We start from the raw sequence: 25,046 nt of genomic DNA, 5'->3' as shown, positions 1-25,046 counted from the left end.
TTTCACAAAATGTCTAGGGTCAACAAAGAAAAACGTTAAAATGACAACCACCAGAGTAAGATGTACGAAGACATTTAGGATATGTTTATTAAGCCAGTCAAATACAAAAAAGGTATTGTGCTTTTTTTGCCTCCTGCAAAACTCCAGAACTACAAACTAGAAAAAGACAACTGCCAGAGGGGGAAAAAAACAAAAGCATTCCTTTCAAAGTGCAATTCAACTATTGGACCATTCTGGAATCTAACGTCTTTAAAAAATAAAAATCCAACTGGATTTACAGTGAATATTGTGAATAAAACACCCATCTTTACCAGTCTGAATGCAACATACACAAAAGGTTTATAATACCCATACATATGGTTTATAATACCCATACATATGCAATCCTATGTAGCTTTGATTCAGGAGTTACAGAAGACTAGTTCTCCAATCCTTCTGATGTGTGATTTGGTTTGGTGGTGCTCTAGGGTAGTGACCAACCCCTCGCCCCTTAAACTCCAGACACTAGTGAAGATATCAAAGCATCGGTAAAGTATAAGCAATATAGTAATAACTCTGCACCATTTGATCAACACCTATCCAATCCTCTGATCAACAGAAGTACCTGGGGGTAAGGTACAAGGCTGGGTTTGTATTTCAAAACGGCTCTTGACGGTATCACAGAGGTTCTGCCGGATAGATACTGTAGATAGATAGGCATTAGTATGGAGCTGCTGGTCTTACAGGATTGAGACAGAAGCCAGCGGAGTCAGGGATGTGGCCCCAACAGCAAAAGGGACTTTTGACCAGGGCCGGGAGTCTGGCTGAGGTGGTTTATCACTGAGGTAAATCGCTGACTGACTGATCCTTGGGGGTTAGCCGAGTCTCCGTTTAAAAAAGGAATTTTTATTTTTTATTTTTAAAAGCTTTGTTTCCTCTCCTCTGATGCAAAAAAAAAAAGAAGAGGACATGACGGACAGGTTAAAGCAATATGATGGAGACCAATCGTACCCTGTTAACTCAATATAAAATTCACATATTACAGCTCCTACAGTATACTGACCATAGTCTGCTAGCAGAGCGCTCAGTTAGGCTAACCAGAACCAGCCTACACCCTACAGTAGTGCTATCAACTGTCAGCATTAGGGAAGGAAAGGAAGTCAGGAAAGGAAGCCATTCAAGACTATTGGGACAAAGCCTGGGTATACTACGAACTATGACCCAATCCTCCAGACATATGACTGGACAGCTTTGGGGGTAAATATGTTGAGGACTTGTCTACCTTAGGATAGCAATACATATTGCAATCGATTATCAAATATTTAAATCAAAAAACGTGTTGCATTGAAATGACATTGCTCATTTTTGGCGAATCGGGTACTCTTGTGAGGGTACGTGCGCATGTATGCGTAACCAACATACGCCGTCCATAGCTACAATATATTGGGAGTACACTAACAGAAAGAACAGCATTACTAAAGACAAGTGATTTACATTTAGTCAATGCAACCATCAAAACAGTAGATTATAAATAAATGATCACCACAATCATGTTTTTTTTTTTTGGCGTGACATACCAGCTAAATTCACTTCCCAAGTTTAATGTATTGTAACAAATCACTGTATGAACAGTTATACTTACAGTACAGTTCTAGAACACCAACGGTACTGAAAACATTCTCAGAAATGGAAACATCCACGGTTACCATTTCTATGGATTCCAATTCCAAGGCAATTTACCTATATAAATTATATATCGTTGGAATGAATACAAGTAGTATTTGTTGTTATTGACATGGGATAATAGACCCCTTGACCCTACGAGTAAATAAAAAAACAGCTTTGTAAAAACGTTACATATTTTGCAGTGGGACGATCGTCAATAGTCGATAATCACATAGGTATATTGTCTTAAATATTACATTTTGATCATTTCAACCTATTACACACAAATGACTTCAGTTCCTGCATAGAATCATATGAAGCAGATATTGAATCTCCCAAAAGATTATATGAGGTTAAAGAAGAAACATCTAAATTATATTATAATTCTGAAGAGCGAAAACAGTGTTTCACAAGTAGGCTTATAAAAAGGCAAGTATAAACAACATTACAACAGGATATCTACAGTTCAGTAGGAAAATTATAGTTCAAATCACACCTGGTCAACTGAAAACAAACTGATTCATGCTGCTGCCACCCAGCTGGCTCCACGGTGAGGGAACAAAGAGGACCTTAGTGCTTTCCAGGGTCAATATTCTATCGCTCTCTTCTTCCAAATCCAGTTGCGGTGGACTGATCTATAGACAGAGTAGAGGAAAAGGTTTAACTCTAAGCAATCACACAATCAGCCACTCAGAACGAGAGAAAGAGAGTTTTGCAAAAAAAATAAAAAATATTCAGATAACTTTCCCAACCAGATATCCTGGTTGGAGGATCCAGAATTTCCTGCTTATGCATCCTGATTCCGGGTGATCTTCCAACCAGGTTTTCTAGAAGTTTGCAACCTTTTTTTCGTAGCCATCTGTTGTGTCAGCGTACCCGTGTTCTCTGGTGGTGGTCTGGAACCATCTCTGGCTTCGGCCCACCTGGAGCGTCTGGGCTGGGGGAACGATGACAGCACCGGGAATCACATTTTATTCATATAGTTTTTACATAAATTGTCACAAAGTGCTTTACGGTAACCCGGCCTAAGCTTCCAAACAGCAAGTAGCTGCTTAGTGGCAAGGAGAAAGCGCTTTTCTGTCAGTATCTATAATCTAGGGGTAGTGGCTAGCGGTCCATTTGGGATTGGATCATATTCACTAGGAACCAAAACGGAAGACAACAAAGCAAAATAGGGATAGACAACCTGAAAAAGTCCAATAAGAAAACGCTTATTTTCGTTTTCCATTGCAAAACAGTTTCCACTAATAAATCTATTGTGATACGGACCCTTACCGGTGTGAAGTCGCCATGTCCCGTTTGCGCTACACTGTCAGCGGCCGCTGCGATGTTGAGTATCCTGGGTTGGTGGTGTATTGTCCGGACGTCCTGCCCCGGGCCTCCTCCTGGAGCCACCTGCATAAAGGGACCATAGTAGGGAGGGCTCAGAGGGCCGTTCATGGTGCCTGAGGGGTCTGAGGTACGCCTCTCCTGCTGGCCTTACCAGGGAACACAGGGGGACACACCTCGGTAACCCCGGTCAGAGTAAGGCAGGGCAAGCAGGCAGGTAGAGGAAGCACAGCGTCCAGTCACTCGGATTTATACAACATATCTAGTTTATCTACATCTGAAAATACGGAGGGGGTTGTTTTCAGCCAGGCAGAAGAATGTTCCAGTAGTTTGAGATATAACTGGAGTAAAGCACAGCCCTAGTTGGTGCTCCTCAAAACAGACAGGAAGTGAAGCACACAGCCGTTTGTACTACATCTAATCAGGAGAAAGTCCATCCTATTGCTGTCATTACTTCAGGGATGTCTTTAAGTGCTATGTGGAACTAGACTGATAGGGCTTGTCTTCACATGACTGTGGTGGTAAACCTGTCTTGTCTGTCTGATGACTGAGGGGTTAGCCTATAATACCTGTACTAATGGACTAGGATCACCACAGCCATGTGACGACAAGCTAAACCTGTCTATAGCGGGAGATGAGAAGGGACAGAGGCCCGGTGGCTACAGTACCCGTCTATAGCGGGAGATGAGAAGGGACCGAGGCCCGGTGGCTACAGTACCCGTCTATAGCGGGAGATGAGAAGGGACCGAGGCCCGGTGGCTACAGTACCCGTCTATAGCGGGAGATGAGAAGGGACCGAGGCCCGGTGGCTACAGTACCCGTCTATAGCGGGAGATGAGAAGGGACCGAGGCCCGGTGGCTACAGTACCCGTCTATAGCGGGAGATGAGAAGGGACCGAGGCCCGGTGGCTACAGTACCCGTCTATAGCGGGAGATGAGAAGGGACCGAGGCCAGGTGGCTACAGTACCCGTCTATAGCGGGAGATGAGAAGGGACCGAGGCCCGGTGGCTACAGTACCCGTCTATAGCGGGAGATGAGAAGGGACCGAGGCCCGGTGGCTACAGTACCCGTCTATAGCGGGAGATGAGAAGGGACCGAGGCCAGGTGGCTACAGTACCCGTCTATAGCGGGAGATGAGAAGGGACCGAGGCCAGGTGGCTACAGTACCCGTCTATAGCGGGAGATGAGAAGGGACCGAGGCCCGGTGACTACAGTACCCGTCTATAGCGGGAGATGAGAAGGGACTGAGGCCCGGTGGCTACAGTACCTGTTTATGATGCTGCATCTGTAGTCTCTCCAGCTTGCATCTCTCCCTCTGGGCCTGGACAAGATGACAGAGGAACAAACCAACAGAAATGGATGAACACACATCAGGAAAACCCACATGGGAGGTGGAGGAGATGAGAACCTCCCTATTCAATGCAAAGTGCTGTGAAAAGTCTGCGTCCCAAGAGGCACCCTATTCCCTATACAGTGTACTATTGACCAGGGCCCATAGGTATGTGCACTACATAGAGAATAGGGTGTCATTTAGGAAGCAGATGAAAGCAGCTCCTAACCTGATTGGTGAGGTTGGTCACCTGACCCTGCAGCCTCTCCACCTGTCTCCTCAAGTCCTCCTTTTCCTCGTTCATTCGTTCCCTGTCGCTCCGCTCTTTCCGAAAGTCCTCCTCAAAGATCTTCACCTGAGAGAGTAGATACAGCAATGGGATGATTATTACCACCTCGGGTACTAAGTTGGCGAGGGAGGAGGATGATTACCACCTCGGGTACTAAGTTGGCGAGAGAGGAGGATGATTACCACCTCGGGTACTAAGTTGGCGAGAGAGGAGGATGATTACCACCTCGGGTACTAAGTTGGCGAGGGAGGAGGATGATTACCACCTCGGGTACTAAGTTGGCGAGGGAGGAGGATGATTACCACCTCGGGTACTAAGTTGGCGAGAGAGGAGGATGATTACCACCTCGGGTACTAAGTTGGCGAGAGAGGAGGATGATTACCACCTCGGGTACTAAGTTGGCGAGAGAGGAGGATGATTACCACCTCGGGTACTAAGTTGGCGAGGGAGGAGGATGATTACCACCTCGGGTACTAAGTTGGCGAGAGAGGAGGATGATTACCACCTCGGGTACTAAGTTGGCGAGAGAGGAGGATGATTACCACCTCGGGTACTAAGTTGGCGAGAGAGGAGGATGATTACCACCTCGGGTACTAAGTTGGCGAGAGAGGAGGATGATTACCACCTCGGGTACTAAGTTGGCGAGGGAGGAGGATGATTACCTCGGGTACTAAGTTGGCGAGAGAGGAGGATAATTACCTCGGGTACTAAGTGTGTCTAACTGACCTGTTCCTTTAACACCGTTATCAAGTCACTAGGCCTGTCGTCATGGTTACCACTGGTGCCCTGGCCCGGTGGCTGCTGGGAGGAGGGGGGAGGGTGCAGGTTCAGGGCCTTTTCTAGAGCCTGAAGGGTGGCAGAGGGAGACAGCAAATTAGAACACAGTACACACACACACACAGTACACACGCACAGTACACACACACAGTACACACACACAGACAATAGAGACCCTGTTGAGGCGTTGTATCTCCTTCTCCTGGTAATCTCTCTGTTTACTGAGGGGCAGCAGCTGATCCTGCAGGTAACGAACCTTCTTCTTCAACTCTGTGGTCTCAGAGTTCAGACACTCCTTCTCCCCCTGAAAACATTCATACAACATTACCACAACCTGCTTCAACTCCACTTTTTCCAGAGTTCATTCACAGTTTAAACCAGACTGAAGGATGTGAAATTCTGATGAGTAATGTTCCACATGTCAGAGACTGTCAGGTTAAAGTTCATCTGATGGTGACCTAACAATGACCAACATCATATCATAGTCATCCTGGCATGTTTTTGTCAAAATGTCACAATAGCTGATGTTTTTCTCAGTACATTTCAGTCAATGGGAAAAGACGAGTGTCACAGGGTTGACATACTTCTGATTATCTCATGTCTGTCTCTGCCTCCTTATTCCCCTCACTCTCTTCTCTCTCCCTCCACCCTCTTTCCCTCCTTCTCTCTCTCCCCTCCTTCCACCCTCTTCAGTCTCTTACCCTCCCCCCGTTCCCCTCTCTCACGCCTCGCTTAACCTTTACAGAGGGTAATGCTCCTGAACAGCTTCTACCCCCAAGCCATAAGACTGCTGAACAGTTCATCAAAATGGCTACCCAGACTATTTGTATTGAGCTCCTTTATTATTTGCACTGGCTCTATGCACACTGACTGGACTCTACTCACACATACTACACTGACAGTCCCAACACAGACTATATATAATCACACACACAGCGTGCACACACACGTTTATTATCTAGTCACTTTTACCCATACCTACATTCCCTTCAGAACGTATTCACACCCATTTACTTATTCTACATGTTCTACAGAAAATGTCATGGCTTTATAAGCTTCTGATTGACTCAAATGATGTAAATTAGCCTATTGGAGGTGTACCTGTGGATTTATTTCGAGGCCTACCTTCAAACTCAGTGCCTCTTTGCTTGACATCATGGGAAAATCAAAAGAAAATCAGCCAAGACCTCAGAAATAAATTGTAGACCTCAACAAGTCTGGTTCATCCTTGGGAGCAATTTCCAAATGCCTGAAAGTACCACGTTCATCTGTACAAACAATAGTACGCAAGTATAAACACCATGGGACCACGCAGCCGTCATACCGCTCAGGAAGGAGACGCGTTCTGTCTCCTAGAGATTAACGTACCTTGGCGCGAAAAGTGCAAATCAATCCCAGAGCAACAGCAAAATGACCTTGTGAAGATGCTGGAGGAAACAGGTGCAGAAGTATCTATATCCACAGTAAAACCAGTTCTATATCGACAGAACCTGAAAGGCCGCTCAGCAAGGAAGAAGTCACTGCTCCAAAACCGCCATAAAAAAGCCAGACTACGGTTTGCAACTGCACATGGGGACAAAGATCGTACTTTTTGGAGAAATGTCCTCTGGTCTGATGAAACAAAAATAGAACTGTTTGGCCATAATGACCATTGTTATGTTTGGAGGAAAAAGGGGGAAGCTTGCAAGCTGAAGAACACCATCCCAACCGTGAAGAACGGGGGTGGCAGCATCATGTTGTGGGGGTGGTTGCTGCAGGAGGGACTGGTGCACTTCACAAAATAGATGACATCACGAGGCAGGAAAATGATGTGGATATATTGAAGCAACCTCTCAAGACATCAGTCAGGAAGTTAAAGCTGGTCGCAAATGGGTCTTCCAAATGGACAATGACTCTAAGCATACTTTTAAGGTTGTGGCAAAATGTCTTAAGGACCACAAAATCAAGTTATTGGAATGGCCAACACAAAGCCCTGACCTCAATCCTCTAGAAAATGTGTGGGCAGAACTGAAAAAGTATGTGCGAGCAAGGAGGCTTACAAACCTGACTCAATTACACCAGCTCTGTCAGGAGGAATGGGCCAAAATTCACCCAACTTATTGTGGGAAGCTACCCGAAACGTTTGACCCAAGTTAAACAAATTTAAAGGCAATGCTACCAAAATACTAATTGAGTGTATGTAAACTTCTGACCCACTGGGAATGTGATGAAAGACATAAAAGCTGAAATAAATCATTCTCTACTATTATTCTGACATTTCACATTCTCTCAATATAAAAGTGGTGATCCTAACTGACCTAAGACAAGGAAATTTTACTTGGATTAAATGTCAGGAATTGTGAAAAACTGAGTTTAAATGTATTTGGCTAAGGTGTATGTAAATTTCCAACTTCAACTGTATACATGAAATATGTTAATTTGCAAATGTTTCTAAACACATGGTATCACTGTCATTATGAGCCATTGTGCGTAGATGGGTGAGATGTTTAAAATCCATTTTGAATTCCGGCTGTAACAACAAAATGTAGAATAAGTCAAGGGGTATGAATACTCTGAAGGCACTGTACATGCAAATATTACATCAATTATCTTAACTACCCTGGTATCCCTGCACATTGACTCAGTACTGGTTCTCCATACATACATACATACATACATACATACATACATACATACATACATACATACATACATGACATTACTGTTTAACTCAGCATTGTTGGGAAAGGGCTCATAAGTTAGCATTTCACAGTAAAGTCTACACCTGTTGTATTCGGCGCATGTGACAAAATGTAATTTTACAATGATTGTTATATATTACATTACACCAGATGCATGTCCTTGAACCAACATTTGAATAAAAAAAAATTTTTGCACACAGAACTACCTGCAGCCTGCAGTACCCCAGTTGGCCTTCAATTTGAGATACTCAATGAGAGGGGGCAGCACTGAGCTAGCCTGCAACGTCACTTCCTGGAGTAGCTTAATCTGTGCATGTTATGTCTACATACATATTTGATTTCCTTGGCTTCAAATGAGCTATTTTGAGTCCATTATACAGTCATTGTGTCACAACAGACAGGTGAGAAACACTCATTGAACCGTGGCTGAGTGGGCTGGAGCAGTTCTCCTCCACACTGACCTGTTCCCAGCAGTAAAGACCCCATACTCACCAACACAGCAAAAATGTTGTGTACGTTGTTGGGTTTGTATAGGTCTTGAGGACATTGTTGGGTCTGTACTAGGTTTCTGTATGTTCTCACCTGTACGTTCTCGATCTTGGACTTGGCGAGCAGCAGCTTCTTATCGTAGTCCCGCTGCCTCTGTTCTCGCTCCGCCTCTAACTCCTGCACGGCCTTCTGGGAGTCCGCTAGCCGCTGACGCAGGTCTGTGATCTGATCGGGGGGGTTCAAACTCTTAAAAAAACAGGGAGTATGTCTTTTCAACGAGACGGATGATCAGAATCATCATTTCAGACTCAGCAGAATGATGTGGCGCAGTTTAGGGTTAGCCCCAAATCTCCGAGCCGTGGAAGTGTGTGTGGGCGTGTAGGTGTCTCAAAGTGTGTGCGTCTCAGTGTGTGGGTGTGTGGACCACAGCAGGAACAGTGAGTACCCAGAGAGGTGAGGGGATTTCTGACAGATGTATCACTAGAACATGTGGGTTGACTCACACACACACAGCCTGGGTGCCATCCAAGTACACACCACTGCAACTTTTCCATCAACACACACACAGGTTACTATATGAACACAGTGTGTGTGTGTGTGTGTGTGAGAGATAGAACATACCTTCTGTTCAAACTGTGACTTCATAGAGTTCCACTGGACATCCCACTGCTTGTTCACGTCCAGTACCTGTCATCATCATCATCATCACAACAGAAATATGACTGAAACCAATACGTCACGTACACATTTTGCACAGACTGTCCCAAAACAGCTCCCTATAAAAAGTACACTACTATGTATGGAGGCAGGTCAAACCTAGTGCACTACTATGTATGGACGCAGGTCAAAACTAGTGCACTACTATGTATGGACGCAGGTCAAACCTAGTGCACTACTATGTATGGACGCAAGTCAAACCTAGTGCACTACTATGTATGGACGCAGGTCAAACCTAGTGCACTACTATGTATGGACGGAGGTCAAACCTAGTGCACTACTATGTATGGACGCAGGTCAAACCTAGTGCACTACTATGTATGGACGCAGGTCAAACCTAGTGCACTACTATGTATGGACGCAGGTCAAACCTAGTGCACTACTATGTATGGACGGAGGTCAAACCTAGTGCACTACTATGTATGGACGCAGGTCAAACCTAGTGCACTACTATGTATGGACGCAGGTCAAACCTAGTGCACTACTATGTATGGACGCAGGTCAAACCTAGTGCACTACTATGTATGGACGCAGGTCAAACCTAGTGCACTACTATGTATGGACGCAGGTCAAAACTAGTGCACTACTATGTATGGACGCAGGTCAAAACTAGTGCACTATAAAAAGGGAATAGGGTGTCATTTGGGATGTACTCATACACATTTATAACAAAATACCTTTTTCTACGTGACAAGAGGACACCTGATGTAACGTTGAGAGGGACTCACATCTTTCCTCTGCTTCTCTAGAAGCTTGATCTTCTTCTCATAGGCCTCTGGGTCACAGGGCTTGGCAGGGGCTTTCTCTGTGGCATTTCCCCTCCGCTGTGGGACAGGGATATGATGATGATGATGATAAAAAAAAAAAAAAATCCATACCAAACCTGTTTTTTTTTGTTATTTGTTTTCATTAGTCAGTGCCAAACCCCCCCCATATGTCAGCAATCACATTTTCAAGACATAGGACTTTCAAAAAGCTAACTGTCAAAATATCACAATGATGCGTTTCGCAATAAATGTTTTGAAACGTAATTCATTCATAGAGCCCACTCTGCAACAGGACAAGGATATGAAACATTGCTCTTATATTCCCCGTACTAGCACAGATCACCATTTATACAAGTCGTGTCATAAAAATAAACACTTGCTTTTTTTTGGGGAAGTCTCTCAGACATTCTACACTGACCAATGTGACAATATAAAAAAAGGATTTCACACACAGCAACATTACAGTAGTACTACAGTCAATCACATCCACATACTGTACAGTACGTTAGGATGAGACATCAGTCATGGTAACTATTCCACTACTGCGATGCCTGGCAATGACCTCATACTGCCAATACTCAATACGGAAACTAGAGTATTTAAAACTGGAGTATTTACTGTAACAGTAAGGGTGTTAAATTAAAATGATGCTGTGGCTTCCTAGACGTCTATGCTGATCCATGTCCCCCCTCTCTCTCCCCCAGCTTTTAAATGTCCTCTGAATCAGACAGGTGCCATTCCATCCATTCTGGGGAAGGATTTTACATACCTTCTGTGGTGTGCTGACTTCCATCTTGGATCTAACGCTGGCAGTTTCCTCTTTCACCACTTCTTCTTTGGCTTCTGGTTGCCCCTCGCTCTCTGCTGCGGTCTCTCCTGCTCCCGTTACCTGCTCTTTTAGCTTCAGGTTCTCTGGTCTGCAGTGAAAGCAGGGTTAGTGTTACTATACAGTTCTAGAGATATCTAGAATATGTATCGCCGTGTTTTAGTAGAGTAATGTGCAGCTTGGCAGAGCCCTAGCATATCCTCTGGGAAGACCCTGCCACCCCACTGAGGTAGGGAGAATATTAGGGCAATTCCAGGAAACATCAAAAACAAAACTTTGACCAACTGTCACTTCACTTGAAGCGTTGTAGTTGCTGGACAGAGAATCATTGTGAAAAAGAAAAGTGAAAGTCCACTTATAAATTTACTACCAAGTGTTTATTGCCTTTATTTAAGCTCAATAAACTCCAACAAAGTACTAAACTTGACTTAGGAGCAGAAAAACAGTATAAAGCCAACCTTCAGTTTCAATTCACAAGAAACAATAATAACTCCTTCTCTCCCCTGGGGAGATGAAACTGAATCCAGAGAAAATACCAAAACTCACCTCAGCAGTTCCACGTCTCCGTTTCTGTACTGAAGGTCCTCCTCCATCTTCTTTCTCAGCTCGTTGTTCTCTTGTCTGAGCTGCTCACAAAGAGTCTAGACAAACAGGGACAAGCATTAGTAACACAGCACTCTCCTCCTGTACCAAGACACACACCTCCCCCCTGACCGAGGCAGTCCCGTTCTGTCCCCCCTTTTCCTTCCCCATCGGACTCCTTCACGACCACAGTCATCATGGGACGCTCGATGGTGAGAGACTTTGGCCTGCCCTACGGCCTGTGGGCTGACCAAGGTCCAGTGTCACCCAGGCGCCCATGTCCGAGACATCAATTCCCTTCTGCCCACTGTTCTAGCCAACTACTCTAACACTGGCACCATCGTCACTCACGTTGGCTTTAACGACAATCGCTTTCGGCAATCTGAGGAACCGTAAAAGGACTACAACATTGTCTTGAACACCCTTGTTGGCACAGGGAAGTGAATAATCATATCTGGCCCGATGCAGTACTATAGAATGGGTTCGGAAAATTACAGCCGCCTCGCTGCCCTAAAGGAGTTCCTGAAGAAACTTTGCACAGACAGGAATGCCTCCGTTTGTGACAATTTTGACTTGCTGTGGGAGCAACCGACAGTCTTTAAAAGAGAGGAGATTCCCCCTAACCACAGTGGTTCCAGGATGATCTCCTTCAACATAGTGAACCGCTATGCTAGTGCTCCAGTCCCCCCTGTCATAATAAGCAATAGTCTGGGTGGCCGGACTATTTACAGCAGTTCTTATAGCTTGGGGGCAGAAGCTGGTAAGGAGCCTTTTGGTCCTAGACTTGGCGCTCCGGTACCGCTTGCTGTGCGGTAGCATGGAACTCTGGTAACCCAGGTAACTCAAGCAGGCAATAAAAACAGATAAAAGAACACCTTATGGCACAACGGGGACTGTGAAGAGACACACATTTTAATATATTTTTTTTAAATTGTATTTTGAATTATATGATGTATTGTGTTAGGCATTTTATTTGTTGTGTTTTGTTTCCTATTTGGACCCAGGAAGAGTAGACGCTGCCTTGGTTTTGCAACATAATTTGGTTCAACATCAGGAATGACAAAATACACAATTGTTATTCGCTATTCAGGTCACATGCTGAATTTCCAGTCTTCGAAAAACCCGTGTGGACATTTGTCTACTTGCCTGGCTGTCTACCTGCCTCTCTCCCCTGTCAGTTACCTGCAGGAGGGACGTCCTCTGCTCGTTCTTCTGGACCTTGGAGGAGAGGTGGTGGAACTCGACGGCCATGCGTCCCAGGTGGGCTAGGAGTTGGTTGGGGTTGGACGCCTCAGCAAAGATACTGAAAGAGCTTTCTAGACGCTGCAGCTGGCTGGTTAACTCCTGGTTCTCCTGAGGGAACTGTCCTGTTCCTGCACCAGCCTGGAGATCAAATCAAACTGTATTTATATAGCACCTCCAAAACAATACATTTCTAGACAAATATGACATCAAGATTTAAAAAAAACGAAGATTTTAGTTCAACAATAGTAAAACAGAGGACCTGAGAAACACCAGTCAGAAGCTCTGTACTGCCATACTGACTGGACACCAAGTCACGTCAAAAACAACATATTTCTAGTTCTCCAGTTTCATGGACACTAGATGTATATAAAGGACAAATCCCATCTGAATCATACAGCCTGTAGATAGACTGACACACACACAAAGGAAGACTATCCCTCCGTGTTGTATCGATTGATCGATCATGTAAGTAACGCTCCATATCCTATATGCAATGCAGTACTATACACATGTTGTGCAATATTGTACAATGAAGCAAAACCCCATTAAGATTGACTCCGAGCTGATGAAACATTTAGAAGAAGCTCCGTCTATAGACTTGTGAAAATGTGTCACAGTTTTCCTATACATTTTGGGTGATGGATGATATCAGTGACAAGTCATTTGATTCTATACCATATCAGTCTGGAATATTCTGTGACTGACATTCTTCCCTGTCAGGCATTCCCTAACTGCAGGCGTGTGTGTGTGTGGTCAGTAATAATGGTGGACATTCCCTATGCTGACGCATGTCTAGCTACCAGTATTGAGTTAGTTGGCTGTTAGTTGACTAGAGAAGAGACACAGGAGAAGTTCCTGATATAGAAGACATGACCAAAGACAACCGACAGCTAAGGAAATTAAACTTGCGGAGCTGCTCTTAAGATTCTTCACCAGGTATAACGACCATGTTCAATGGTTTTTAAACCTCTCAACTCTAGGTGGCATTTTCTAAAACGACATATGAATATTGTATACTACCCTCATAAAACACATTTTTGGGGTTTCAGAACTCTTAAGTCCTACAAACACAGTCCTGTCCAGTCAGTATGGTGGTACGAAGGATCTGTTTTAGTACTGTTAGAAAAGGTAACAGAGGAATTCTGTTAAGAAGGTGCCCAAAAACAAAAATGTGTCTACTACAGAGATAGGCCCAAAAACAAAACTGACAATTGTCCCCATGTTGGTGAATAAGAGATTTGAAATAAAATATGACACCAATTGCATCTTTGGTGACTTGACCTATATTGTATAGTCTATGAATAAGAACATAGAGCATGATTTATGGTGTTTATGGGGGAGAGGTGTAGCTTTTAAATGATATGTCACTTTCTATTTTCTGATCATATTATAGGTCTTGTCTGGCCTTGTACAGGGCATAAAAAAACAACCGCTCAGGTTAACAGGTTAACGGTGTTGACTAGAAGTTATAACTACACACACACACACACACCACACACACACACACAGTACAGTCTTGCTGAACTTGAGCCTTCTAGACACAAACAGATGCATTGAGTGGTCCTGAATGTAGGCTACACACACACACACACACACACACACATCTTTATGGATGAAACTGAACCTATTACATAAAGAACCTGGATCGTTTCCAAACATCCCATTTTTTGCCCCGTTATTGTTAGCTAGCCTCGTGTGAAAATTAGTACTTACCGTCTGGGTATCAGAGGTCTTCTCCTCCATATTCACCACTTCAAACTCGGACAGACTTTCCTACAAGCACCAAAGAGGACAACGATCCAGACTGGTCAGTGTTAAAAGGGATGCTTCAGGATTTTGGCAATGAAGCCCTTTATCTACTTCCCCAGAGTCAGATGAACTCATGGATACCTTTTTTTTATGCCTTTGTATCCAGTAAGGAGGAAGTTAGAGGAGTTTCCCGAAACAAGGCTAACTAGCATTAGCGCAATGCCTGGAAGTCTATGAGAACAGCTAGCATGCTGCACTAATGCCAGTTAGCAACTTCCTTAAAACTACACACAGAGCCCTCCCCCCCCAAAAAAAATATATCCACAAGTTCACCCAACTCTGGGAAAGAAAAAGGAACTTCATTGCCAAAATCCCAAACTATCCCTTTAAGTAAACCAATATGACTATTTAGTTATCCAACATGGTTTGACACTTGTAGCTACAATGTGTTGAACGTAAGTGAACCGTTTAAAATGAAACTACTTTCAGTTAGCGTTTGCTGGAAGCCAGTTGGGACAGCTTCTACACCTACATTGCTTGCTGTTTGGGGTTTTAGGCTGGGTTTCTGTACAGCACTTTGGAGATATCAGCTGATGTAAGAAGGGCTATATAAATAAATGTAATTTAATAAAAAGCACTCAACCACGGGACATGTAAAGACATGTTTCAGATGTAGGATATGAGGCTGTACTTATTATTGAGCAGGCTGAGCAGCCCAGCACATTATCTATCAAATATAAAGTACTATATAGCTATAAAGTAAATCTCTGTTTACTTACGCTGGGCTGATCATGATGTAGGGCCTTCTCCATTGAGAGAACCGACTGTCTCGGTCTCTGGTCCATACTGGGTTGGCGGTGAAGCTTCCCTTGACCTGAAACAGGAGTCACACCACGGTTATAGGGTCAAAAATAAATAAAAAAATAGCTTCTTATCAAAAGGGCAATTTCTCAAGCAAGATTTTTGCTAGGAGTGTCTGGGAAGGGTATGAAAATGAGCTGTTATTGACAGAGAGAGATTAGGACCTCCTATTGGTCTATTAACTAGTGATGTCACCAAGGCCAAAACTCCGTCCCACCAAAACAGGCATGACATTTCATGTGGTCTTTTCAATCAGCTCTTACACTAAAATGACATTATCATTTTCACAATATTACGCCAACCTCAGTGTGGAAATGTATATAAAAAAATAAAAAAACAGGACAATCACGTTTTTGACTGCACTGGGCCATTAGAGATAACATATTGCTGCAAATCATGAATAATCAGGTAGGAAACTCCATCTCTGATCGCATACCCTGTGTCTCAGTCTGAACAGGTCCTCCCATACACAGACTGGTAGCGAAGCTGGAGGTAGAAGATTTCAGGGCCTCGTTGTCTCTGACCAGCTCTTCTACACGCTGACGCAACTTAGAAGCCTCCCACTGAGACTCCTCCAACAGGTCTCCTACACACCAGACAGACAAACCATCAGTAACAATAACCGTATTTACAGTAGTAACAAACAGCTCCTACACACCAGACAGACAAACCATCAGTAACAATAACCGTATTTACAGCAGTAACAAACAGCTCCTACACACCAGACAGACAAACCATCAGTAACAACAACCGTATTTACAGCAGTAACAAACAGCTCCTACACACCAGACAGACAAACCATCAGTAACAATAACCGTATTTACAGCGGTAACAAACAGCTCCTACACACCAGACAGACAAACCATCAGTAACAATAACCGTATTTACAGTAGTAACAAACAGCTCCTACACACCAGACAGACAAACCATCAGTAACAATAACCGTATTTACAGTAGTAACAAACAGCTCCTACACACCAGACAGACAAACCATCAGTAACAATAACCGTATTTACAGCAGTAACAAACAGCTCCTACACACCAGACAGACAAACCATCAGTAACAACAACCGTATTTACAGCAGTAACAAACAGCTCCTACACACCAGACAGACAAACCATCAGTAACAATAACCGTATTTACAGCAGTAACAAACAGCTCCTACACACCAGACAGACAGACGGGTAGAAACATCTTGATTTGAAGTAGTCACTTGTTCATTTTGGGTTGTGGCATATAGCTGAATATGTTATTCACAGTCTACATGACCTATAATACATGAAGGATAGACAGTAGCTAGTGCTTCTGATGACTAACAACTAAAATCATGCCGACCCTGAGAACATTACTCATTACAGAGAAACAGCACATAACCAAAGAATGGACCACACCAACTCAACAAAAAACTTACTAGTCACAAGTCACTAGAGAAACTCCCTGCAACCATTACAGCACATAACACAAGAATGGAATCAGGTCTAACCACATTCTTCCTACAAGGCTATGAGAATAGAATATGTAGCTATAATGTATAGGTCACAACACTAATCTCGACAGAGGAGTGTGATGAGGGTTGAGGGGGCGCGGGGTATGGTCTTGAGATCTGTCAGACAGATCACATGTACACTACCGGTCAAAAGTTTTACAAACACCTACTCATTCAAGGGTTTTTCTTTATATTTACTATTTTCTACATTGTAGAACAATAGTGAATCGAATCAAATTTTATTAGTCATATGCGCCGAATACAACAGGTGTAGACATTACAGTGAAATGCTTACTTACGAGCGTCTAACCAACAATGCAGTTTAAAAAAAAATAGGATAAAATAAATAAAAGTAACAAGTAATTAAAGAGCAGCAGTAAAATAACAATAGCGAGACTATATACAGGGGGGTACCAATACAGAGCCAATGTGCAGGGGCACCGGTTAGTTAGTTGAGGTAGTATGTACATGTAGGTAGAGTTATTAAAGTGACTATGCATAGATGACAGAGTAGCAGTGATGTAGGGGGGGGGGGGGGGGGGGGGGGCAATGCAAATAGTCTGGGTAACCATTTGACTAGATGTTCAGGAGTCTTATGGCTTGGGGGTAGAAGCTGTTTAGAAGCCTGTTGGACCTAGACTTGTGGTCGGCGGCCGAGCAGTTGCCATACCAGGCAGTGATGCAACCAGTCAGGAAGCTCTCGATGGTGCAGCTGTAGAACCTTTTGAGGATCTGAGGACCCATGCCAAATCTTTTCAGTCTCCTGAGGGGGAATAGGTTTTGTCGTGCCCTCTTCACGACTGTCTTGGTGTGCTTGGACCATGTTAGTTTGTTGGTGATGTGGACACCAAGGAACTTGAAGCTCTCAACCTGCTCCACTGCAGCCCCGTCGATGAGAATGGGGGCGTGCTCGGTCCTCCTTTTCCTGTAGTTCACAATCATCTCCTTTGTCTTGATCACGTTGAGGGAGAGATTGTTGTCCTGGCACCACACAGCCAAGTCTCTGACCTCCTCCCTATAGGCTGTCTCGTCGTTGATCAGGCCTACCACTGTTGTGTCATTGGAAAATGTAATGATGGTGTTGGAGTCGTGCCTGGCCGTGCAGTCATGAGTGAACAGGAAGTACAGGAGACTGAGCACGCACCCCTGAGGGGACCCTGTGTTGAGGATGTGTTGTTACCTACCCTTACCACCTGGGGTCGGCCCGTCAGGAAGTCCAGGATCCAGTTGCAGAGGGAGGTGTTTAGTCCCATGGTCCTTAGCTTATTGATGAGCTTTGAGGGCACTATAGTGTTGAGCTGTAGTCAACGAATAGCATTCTCACATAGGTGCTCCTTTTGTCCAGGTGGGAAAGGGCAGTGTGGAGTGCAATATAGATTGCATCATCTGTGGATCTGTTGGGGCAGTATGCAAATTGGAGTGGGTCTAAGGTTTCTGGGATGACGGTGTTGATGTGAACCATGACCAGCCTTTCAAAGCACTTCATAGCTACAGACATGACAGCTACGGGTCGGTAGTCATTTAGGCATGTTACCTTAGTGTTCTTGGGCACAATGGTGGTCTGCTTAAAACATGTTGGTATTACAGACTCGGACAGAGAGAGGTTGAAAATGTCAGTGAAGACACTTTTCAGTTGGTCAGCGCATGCTCGCAGTACACGTCCTGGTAATCCGTCTGGCCCTGCGGCCTTGTGAATGTTGACCTGTTTAAAAGGTTTTACTCACGTCGGCTGCGGAGAGTGTGATCACACAGTCTTCCAGAACAGCTGGTGCTCTCATGCATGTTTCAGTGTTATTTGTCTCGAAGCGAGCATAGAAGTAGTTTAGCTTGTCTGGTAGGCTCGTGTCACTGGGCAGCTCTCGGCTGTGCTTTCCCTTGTAGTCTGTAATGGTTTGCAAGCCCTGCCACATCCGACGAGTGTCAGAGCCGGTGTAGTACGAGTCGATCTTAGTCCTGTATTGACACTTTGCCTGTTTGATGGTACGTCCGAGGGCATAGTGGGATTTCTTATAAGCTTCCAGGTTAGAGTCCCACTCCTTGAAAGCGGCAGCTCTAGCCTTTAGCTCAGTGCGAATGCTGCCTGTAATCCATGGCTTCTGGTTGGGGTATGTACGTACGGTCACTGTGGGGACGACGTCGTCGATGCACTTATTGATGAAGCCAATGACTGATGTGGTGTACTCCTCAATTCCATCTGAGGAATCCCGGAACATATTCCAGTATGTGCTAGAAAAACAGTCCTGTAGCATTGCATCTGCTTCATCTGACCACTTTTTTATTGATCTAGTCACTGGTGCTTCCTGCTTTAATTTTCGCTTGTAATCAGGAGGATAGAATTATGGTCAGATTTGACAAATCGAGGGAGAGCTTTGTATGCGTCTCTGTGTGTGGAGTATAGGTGGTCCAGAGTTATTTTCCTCTGGTTGCACATTTAACATGCCGATAGAAATTTGGTAAAACGGAATTAAGTTTCCCGGCTACTAGGAGTACCGCCTTTGGTGAGCGTTATCTTGTTTGCTTATGGCGGAATACAGCTCATTCATTGCCGTCTTAGCGCCAGCTTCTGATTGTGGTGGAATGTAAACAGCTACAAAGAATACGGATGAAAACTCTCTCAGTAGGTAGTGTGGTCTACAGCTTATAATGAGATACTCAGGCGAGCAATAGCTCTCTGATATCGTGCATCAGCTGTTATTTACAAAAATACAGTCACCCGCCCCTTGTCTTACCAGACGCCATTCTTCAAAATAGCCACTTTGCACTCTTGGCATTCTCTCAACCAGCTTCACTCAGAATGCTTTTCCAACAGAGTTCCCACATATGCTGAGCACTTGTTGGATGCTTTTTCTTCAATGTGCGGTCCGACTCATCCCAAACCATCTCAATTTGGTTGAGGTCGGGGGATTGTGGAGGCCAGGTCATCTGATGCAGCACTCCATTCACTCTCCTTCTCGGTAAAATAGCCCTTACACAGCCTGGAGGTGTGTTGGGTCAATGTCCTGTTGAAAAACAAATGATAGTCCTACTAAGGCCAAACCAGATGGGATGGCATATCGCTGCAGAATGCTGTGGTAGCCACGCTGGTTAAGTGTGCCTTTATTTCTAAATAAATCACTGACAGTATCACCAGCAAAGCACCCCGACACCATCACACCTCCTCCTCCATGCTTCACGGTGGGAAATACACATTCAGATATTATCCGTTCACCCACAGCGTGTCTCACAAAGACACGTCGGTTGGAACCAAAAATCTCACATTTGGACTCCAGACCAAAGGACAGATTTCCACCAGTCTATTGTCCATTGCTTGTGTTTCTTGGCCCAAGCAAGTCTCTTCTTCTTATTGTGTCCTTTAGTAGTGGTTTCTTTGCAGCAATTCGACCATGAAGGCCTGATTCACACAGTCTCCTCTGAACAGTTGAAGTTGAGATGTGTCTGTTACTTGAACTCTGTGAAGAATTTATTTGGGCTGCAATTTCAGACGCTGGTAACTAATGAACATATCCTCTGCAGCAGAGGTAACTCTGGGTCTTCCATTCCTGCTGTAGTTCTCATGAGAGCTAGTTTCATCATAGCGCATGATGTTTTTTGCGACTGCATTTGAAGAAACTTTCAAAGTTCTTGACATTTTCTGTATTGACTGACCTTCATGTCTTAAAGTAATGATGGAATGTCGTTTCTCTTTGCTTATTTGAGGTGTTCTTGCCATAATATGGCCTTGGTCTTTTACCAAATAGGGCTATCTTCTGTATACCACCCCTACCATGTCACAACACAACTGATTGGCTCAAACGCATTAAGGAAAGAAATTCCACAAATGAACTTTTAAGAAGGCACACCTGTTGATTGAAATGCATTCGAGGTGACTACCTCATGAAGCTGGTTGAGAGAATGCCAAGAGAGTGTGCAAAGCTGTCATCAAGGCAAAGGGTGGCTACTTTGAAGAATCTCAAATATATTTTGATTTGTTTAACACTTTTTTGGTTACTACATGATTCCATAGGTGTTATTTCATAGTTGATGTCTTCACTATTAATTGTACAATGTAGAAAATAGTACAAATAAAGAAAAACCCTTGAATGAGTAGGTGTTGTAAAACTTTTGACCGTAGTTAACCCATATCTACTGCTGTACTGTGGCATCGGTACAATGTCACAAGTCCCTACAATAATACAGGTAGATGAGGGGGATGCAATGTCACAAGTCCCTACAATAATACAGGTAGATGAGGGGGATGCAATGTCACAAGTCCCTACAATAATACAGGTAGATGAGGGGGATGCAATGTCACAAGTCCCTACAATAATACAGGTAGGTGAGGGGGATGCAATGTCACAAGTCCCTACAATAATACAGGTAGATGAGGGGGATGCAATGTCACAAGTCCCTACAATAATACAGGTAGGTGAGGGGGATGCAATGTCACAAGTCCCTACAATAATACAGGTAGATGAGGGGGATGCAATGTCACAAGTCCCTACAATAATACAGGTAGGTGAGGGGGATGCAATGTCACAAGTCCCTACAATAATACAGGTAGGTGAGGGGGATGCAATGTCACAAGTCCCTACAATAATACAGGTAGATGAGGGGGATGCAATGTCACAAGTCCCTACAATAATACAGGTAGGTGAGGGGGATGCAATGTCACAAGTCCCTACAATAATACAGGTAGGTGAGGGGGATGCAATGTCACAAGTCCCTACAATAATACAGGTAGATGAGGGGGATGCAATGTCACAAGTCCCTACAATAATACAGGTAGATGAGGGGGATGTTGTTTAAAGACATGTTGTCTTACATGGAGTATAATCATTTAAAATGAACCCATAACTAAAATATGGCGTAATTTGGCCAGGTGCCCCACTTGTGTGTCTATGTTTTCTGTCCACAAGAGATCATAAAATAAAGAGCTGGTGATCTAGACCAGAGGGGTAGGATATATCAGATTAGGATCATAATAAAGAGCTGGTGATCTAGACCAGAGGGGTAGGATATATCAGATTAGGATCATAATAAAGAGCTGGTGATCTAGACCAGAGGGGTAGGATATATCAGATTAGGATCATAATAAAGAGCTGGTAATCTAGACCAGAGGGGTAGGATATATCAGATTAGGATCATAATAAAGAGCTGGTGATCTAGACCAGAGAGGTAGGATATATCAGATTAGGATCATAATAAAGAGCTGGTGATCTAGACCAGAGGGGTAGGATATATCAGATTAGGATCATAATAAAGAGCTGGTGATCTAGACCAGAGAGGTAGGATATATCAGATTAGGATCATAATAAAGAGCTGGTGATCTAGACCAGAGAGGTAGGATATATCAGATTAGGATCATAATAAAGAGCTGGTGATCTAGACCAGAGAGGTAGGATATATCAGATTAGGATCATAATAAAGAGCTGGTGATCTAGACCAGAGAGGTAGGATATATCAGATTAGGATCATAATAAAGAGCTGGTGATCTAGACCAGAGGGGTAGGATATGTCAGATTAGGATCATAATAAAGAGCTGGTGATCTAGACCAGAGGGGTAGGATATGTCAGATTAGGATCATAATAAAGAGCTGGTGATCTAGACCAGAGGGGTAGGATATATCAGATTAGGATCATAATAAAGAGCTGGTGATCTAGACCAGAGGGGTAGGATATATCAGATTAGGATCATAATAAAGAGCTGGTGATCTAGACCAGAGGGGTAGGATATATCAGATTAGGATCATAATAAAGAGCTGGTGATCTAGACCAGAGGGGTAGGATATATCAGATTAGGATCATAATAAAGAGCTGGTGATCTAGACCAGAGAGGTAGGATATATCAGATTAGGATCATAATAAAGAGCTGGTGATCTAGACCAGAGGGGTAGGATATATCAGATTAGGATCATAATAAAGAGCTGGTGATCTAGACCAGAGGGGTAGGATATGTCAGATTAGGATCATAATAAAGAGCTGGTGATCTAGACCAGAGGGGTAGGATATATCAGATTAGGATCATAATAAAGAGCTGGTGATCTAGACCAGAGGGGTAGGATATGTCACAAAAGCAGGTACGGACCTAAGCTCTTGAGTCCCTTCATCCTATCTCTGAGCATGCTGTTCTCTTCCAGTAGTAGTCTATAGCTGCTCTCTCCAACGCTGCTGCCCTCCTCCCTGGCCTTAGCCTCGCCCCCGCCTGGGTCGTAGATACGATAGGGACCTTTTCCTTCCATCGCCACTGATTCACTTACCAGGCATGGTGCTGGGAACTGGAGGAACAACAGAACAGAAACGTCAATAGGAAAGAACCAATAGAAAAAGAGGGGCTGTGTGGGAGGTTTCAGTTAGGGAATGTGTTTTGACTGTGCTCAGTAACTTTTGTTACAGTACAGGGAAATAGGCCCATGTCATGTTCCCCGTTTGTGATGGGAGGAACCTAGACTTTAGTAGCCTGGTCCCAGATCTGTTTGTGCTATCATGTCAACTCCATGGCATGGCAATGAATGACAAGGAGTTGACAGTTGACAAACAGATCTGGGACCAGGCTAAGTCAATAGCTCTAGCACACAAGGCTAAGGGGGAAACTAATAGACATTGAGATGATCTTTAGCCTGATATTACAAAATGCAAACCTCATACTACCTCCTACAGGAGGAGAAGTACCAACTTCCTACTCCCTCACATAGAGTGCATTCTGAAAGTATTCAGACCTCTTGACTTTCTCCACATTTTGTTACGGTACAGCCTTATTCTAAAATTGATTTAGAAAAAAAATCCCATAATGACAAAGTGAACAGGTTTTTAGAAATATTTGCAAATTTAAAATATAAAACCGAAATACCTTATTTACATAAGTATTCAGACCCTTTGCTATGAGACTTGAAATTGAGCTCAGGTGCATCCTGTTTCCATTGATCATCCTAGAAATGTTTCTACAACTTGATTGGAGTCTACCTGTGGTAAATTCAATTGATTGGACATTATTTGGAAAGGCACACACCTGTCTATATAAAAGGTCCCACAGTTGACAGTGCATGTCAGAGCAAAAACCAAACCATGAGGTCGAAGGAATTGTCCGTAGAGCTCAGAGACAGGATTGTGTCGAGGCACAGATCTGGGGAAGGGTACAAAAACATTTCTGCAGCATTGAAGGTCTCCAAGAACACAGTGGCTTCCATCATTGTTAAAATGGAAGAAGTTTGGAACCGCCAAGACTCTTCCTAGAGCTGGCCGCCCGGCCAAACTGAGCAATAGGGGGAGAAGGGCCTTGGTCAGGGAGGTGACCAAGAACCCGATGGTCACTCTGACAGAGCTCCAGAGTTCCTCTGTGGAGATGGGAGAACTTTCCAGAAGGACAACTATCTTTGCAGCACTCCACCAATCAGGCATTTATGGTAGAGTGGCCAGACGGAATCCACTCCTTAGTAAAAGGCACATGAAAGCCAGCTTGGAGTTTTCTAAAAGGCACCTAAAGACTAGCAGACCATAAGAAACAAGATTCTCTGGGCTGATGAAACCAAGATTGCACTCTTTGACCTGAATGCCAAGCGTCATGTCTGGAGGAAACCTGGCACTATCCTATGGTGAAGCATGGTGGTGGCAGCATCATGCTGTGGGGATGTTTTTCAGCGGCAGGGACTGGGAGACTAGTAAGAATCGAAGGAAAGATGAACGGAGCAAAGTACAGAGAGCTCCCTGATGAAAACCTGCACCAGACCGCTCAGGACCTCAGACTGGGGGCGAAGGTTCACATTCCAACAGGACAACGACCCTAAGAACACAGCCAAGACAACGCAAGAGTGGCTTTGGGACAAGTCTCTGAATGTTCTTGAGTGGCCCAGTCAGAGCCTGGACTTGATCCCGAACGAACATCTCTGGAGGGACCTGAAAATAGCTGTGCAGCGACACTCCCCATCCAACCTGACAGAGCTTGAAAGGATCTGCAGAGAAGAATAGGAGAAATTCCCCAAATACAGGTGTGCCAAGCTTGTAGCATCATACCCAAGAAGACTTGAGGCTGTAATCGCTGCCAAAGGTGCTTTAACAAAGTACTGAGTAAAGGGTCTGAATACTTATGTAAATGTGGTATGTTAGTCTTTAAAAAAAATCTAAATTCATACACATTTGCAAAGATTTCAAAAAAAAAAAGTTTTTGCTCTGTCATTATGGGGTATTGTGTGTAGATTGATAATGGAAAAAAACAATGTAATCTATTTTAGAATAAGGCTGTAACATAACAAAATGTGGAAAAAGTCAAGGGGTGTAAATACTTTCCGAATGTGCTGTA

At 44.0% G+C, this 25,046-nt stretch overlaps 1 protein-coding gene across 6 annotated transcripts in view; it reads right to left on the bottom strand.

Moving 5' to 3' along the window:
• Window positions 1-56: 56 nt before the first annotated feature.
• LOC120062509 (TNFAIP3-interacting protein 1-like) overlaps window positions 57-25,046 on the bottom strand; it is a 31,576-nt gene continuing 6,586 nt past the window's right edge. For 2 of the 6 annotated variants that reach the window (XM_039012535.1, XM_039012534.1), the window contains exons 2-18: window positions 22,839-23,028; window positions 15,724-15,873; window positions 15,206-15,300; window positions 14,391-14,450; window positions 12,615-12,815; window positions 11,397-11,491; window positions 10,794-10,941; window positions 9,986-10,081; window positions 9,162-9,227; window positions 8,634-8,786; window positions 5,546-5,674; window positions 5,320-5,439; window positions 4,534-4,659; window positions 4,242-4,295; window positions 2,914-3,039; window positions 2,521-2,581; window positions 57-2,279 (exon numbers count right to left, since the gene is read on the bottom strand). In XM_039012535.1, coding sequence (XP_038868463.1) covers window positions 2,239-2,279; window positions 2,521-2,581; window positions 2,914-3,039; window positions 4,242-4,295; window positions 4,534-4,659; window positions 5,320-5,439; window positions 5,546-5,674; window positions 8,634-8,786; window positions 9,162-9,227; window positions 9,986-10,081; window positions 10,794-10,941; window positions 11,397-11,491; window positions 12,615-12,815; window positions 14,391-14,450; window positions 15,206-15,300; window positions 15,724-15,873; window positions 22,839-22,992 — 1,875 coding nt within the window. In that variant the 5' untranslated portion in view covers window positions 22,993-23,028 and the 3' untranslated portion in view covers window positions 57-2,238. Of the gene's footprint in view, window positions 2,280-2,520; window positions 2,582-2,913; window positions 3,040-4,241; window positions 4,296-4,533; window positions 4,660-5,319; window positions 5,440-5,545; window positions 5,675-8,633; window positions 8,787-9,161; window positions 9,228-9,985; window positions 10,082-10,793; window positions 10,942-11,396; window positions 11,492-12,614; window positions 12,816-14,390; window positions 14,451-15,205; window positions 15,301-15,723; window positions 15,874-22,838; window positions 23,029-25,046 lie in introns of those variants that run through there. The other 4 variants (XM_039012536.1, XM_039012531.1, XM_039012533.1 and 1 more) reach the window with 4 other exon arrangements.

The sequence above is a fragment of the Salvelinus namaycush genome, chromosome 17 (assembly GCF_016432855.1).
Source record: "Salvelinus namaycush isolate Seneca chromosome 17, SaNama_1.0, whole genome shotgun sequence".
In the NCBI taxonomy this organism is placed as follows: Eukaryota; Metazoa; Chordata; class Actinopteri; order Salmoniformes; family Salmonidae; genus Salvelinus; species Salvelinus namaycush.
This window is presented reverse-complemented; position numbering and strand designations above follow the sequence as displayed.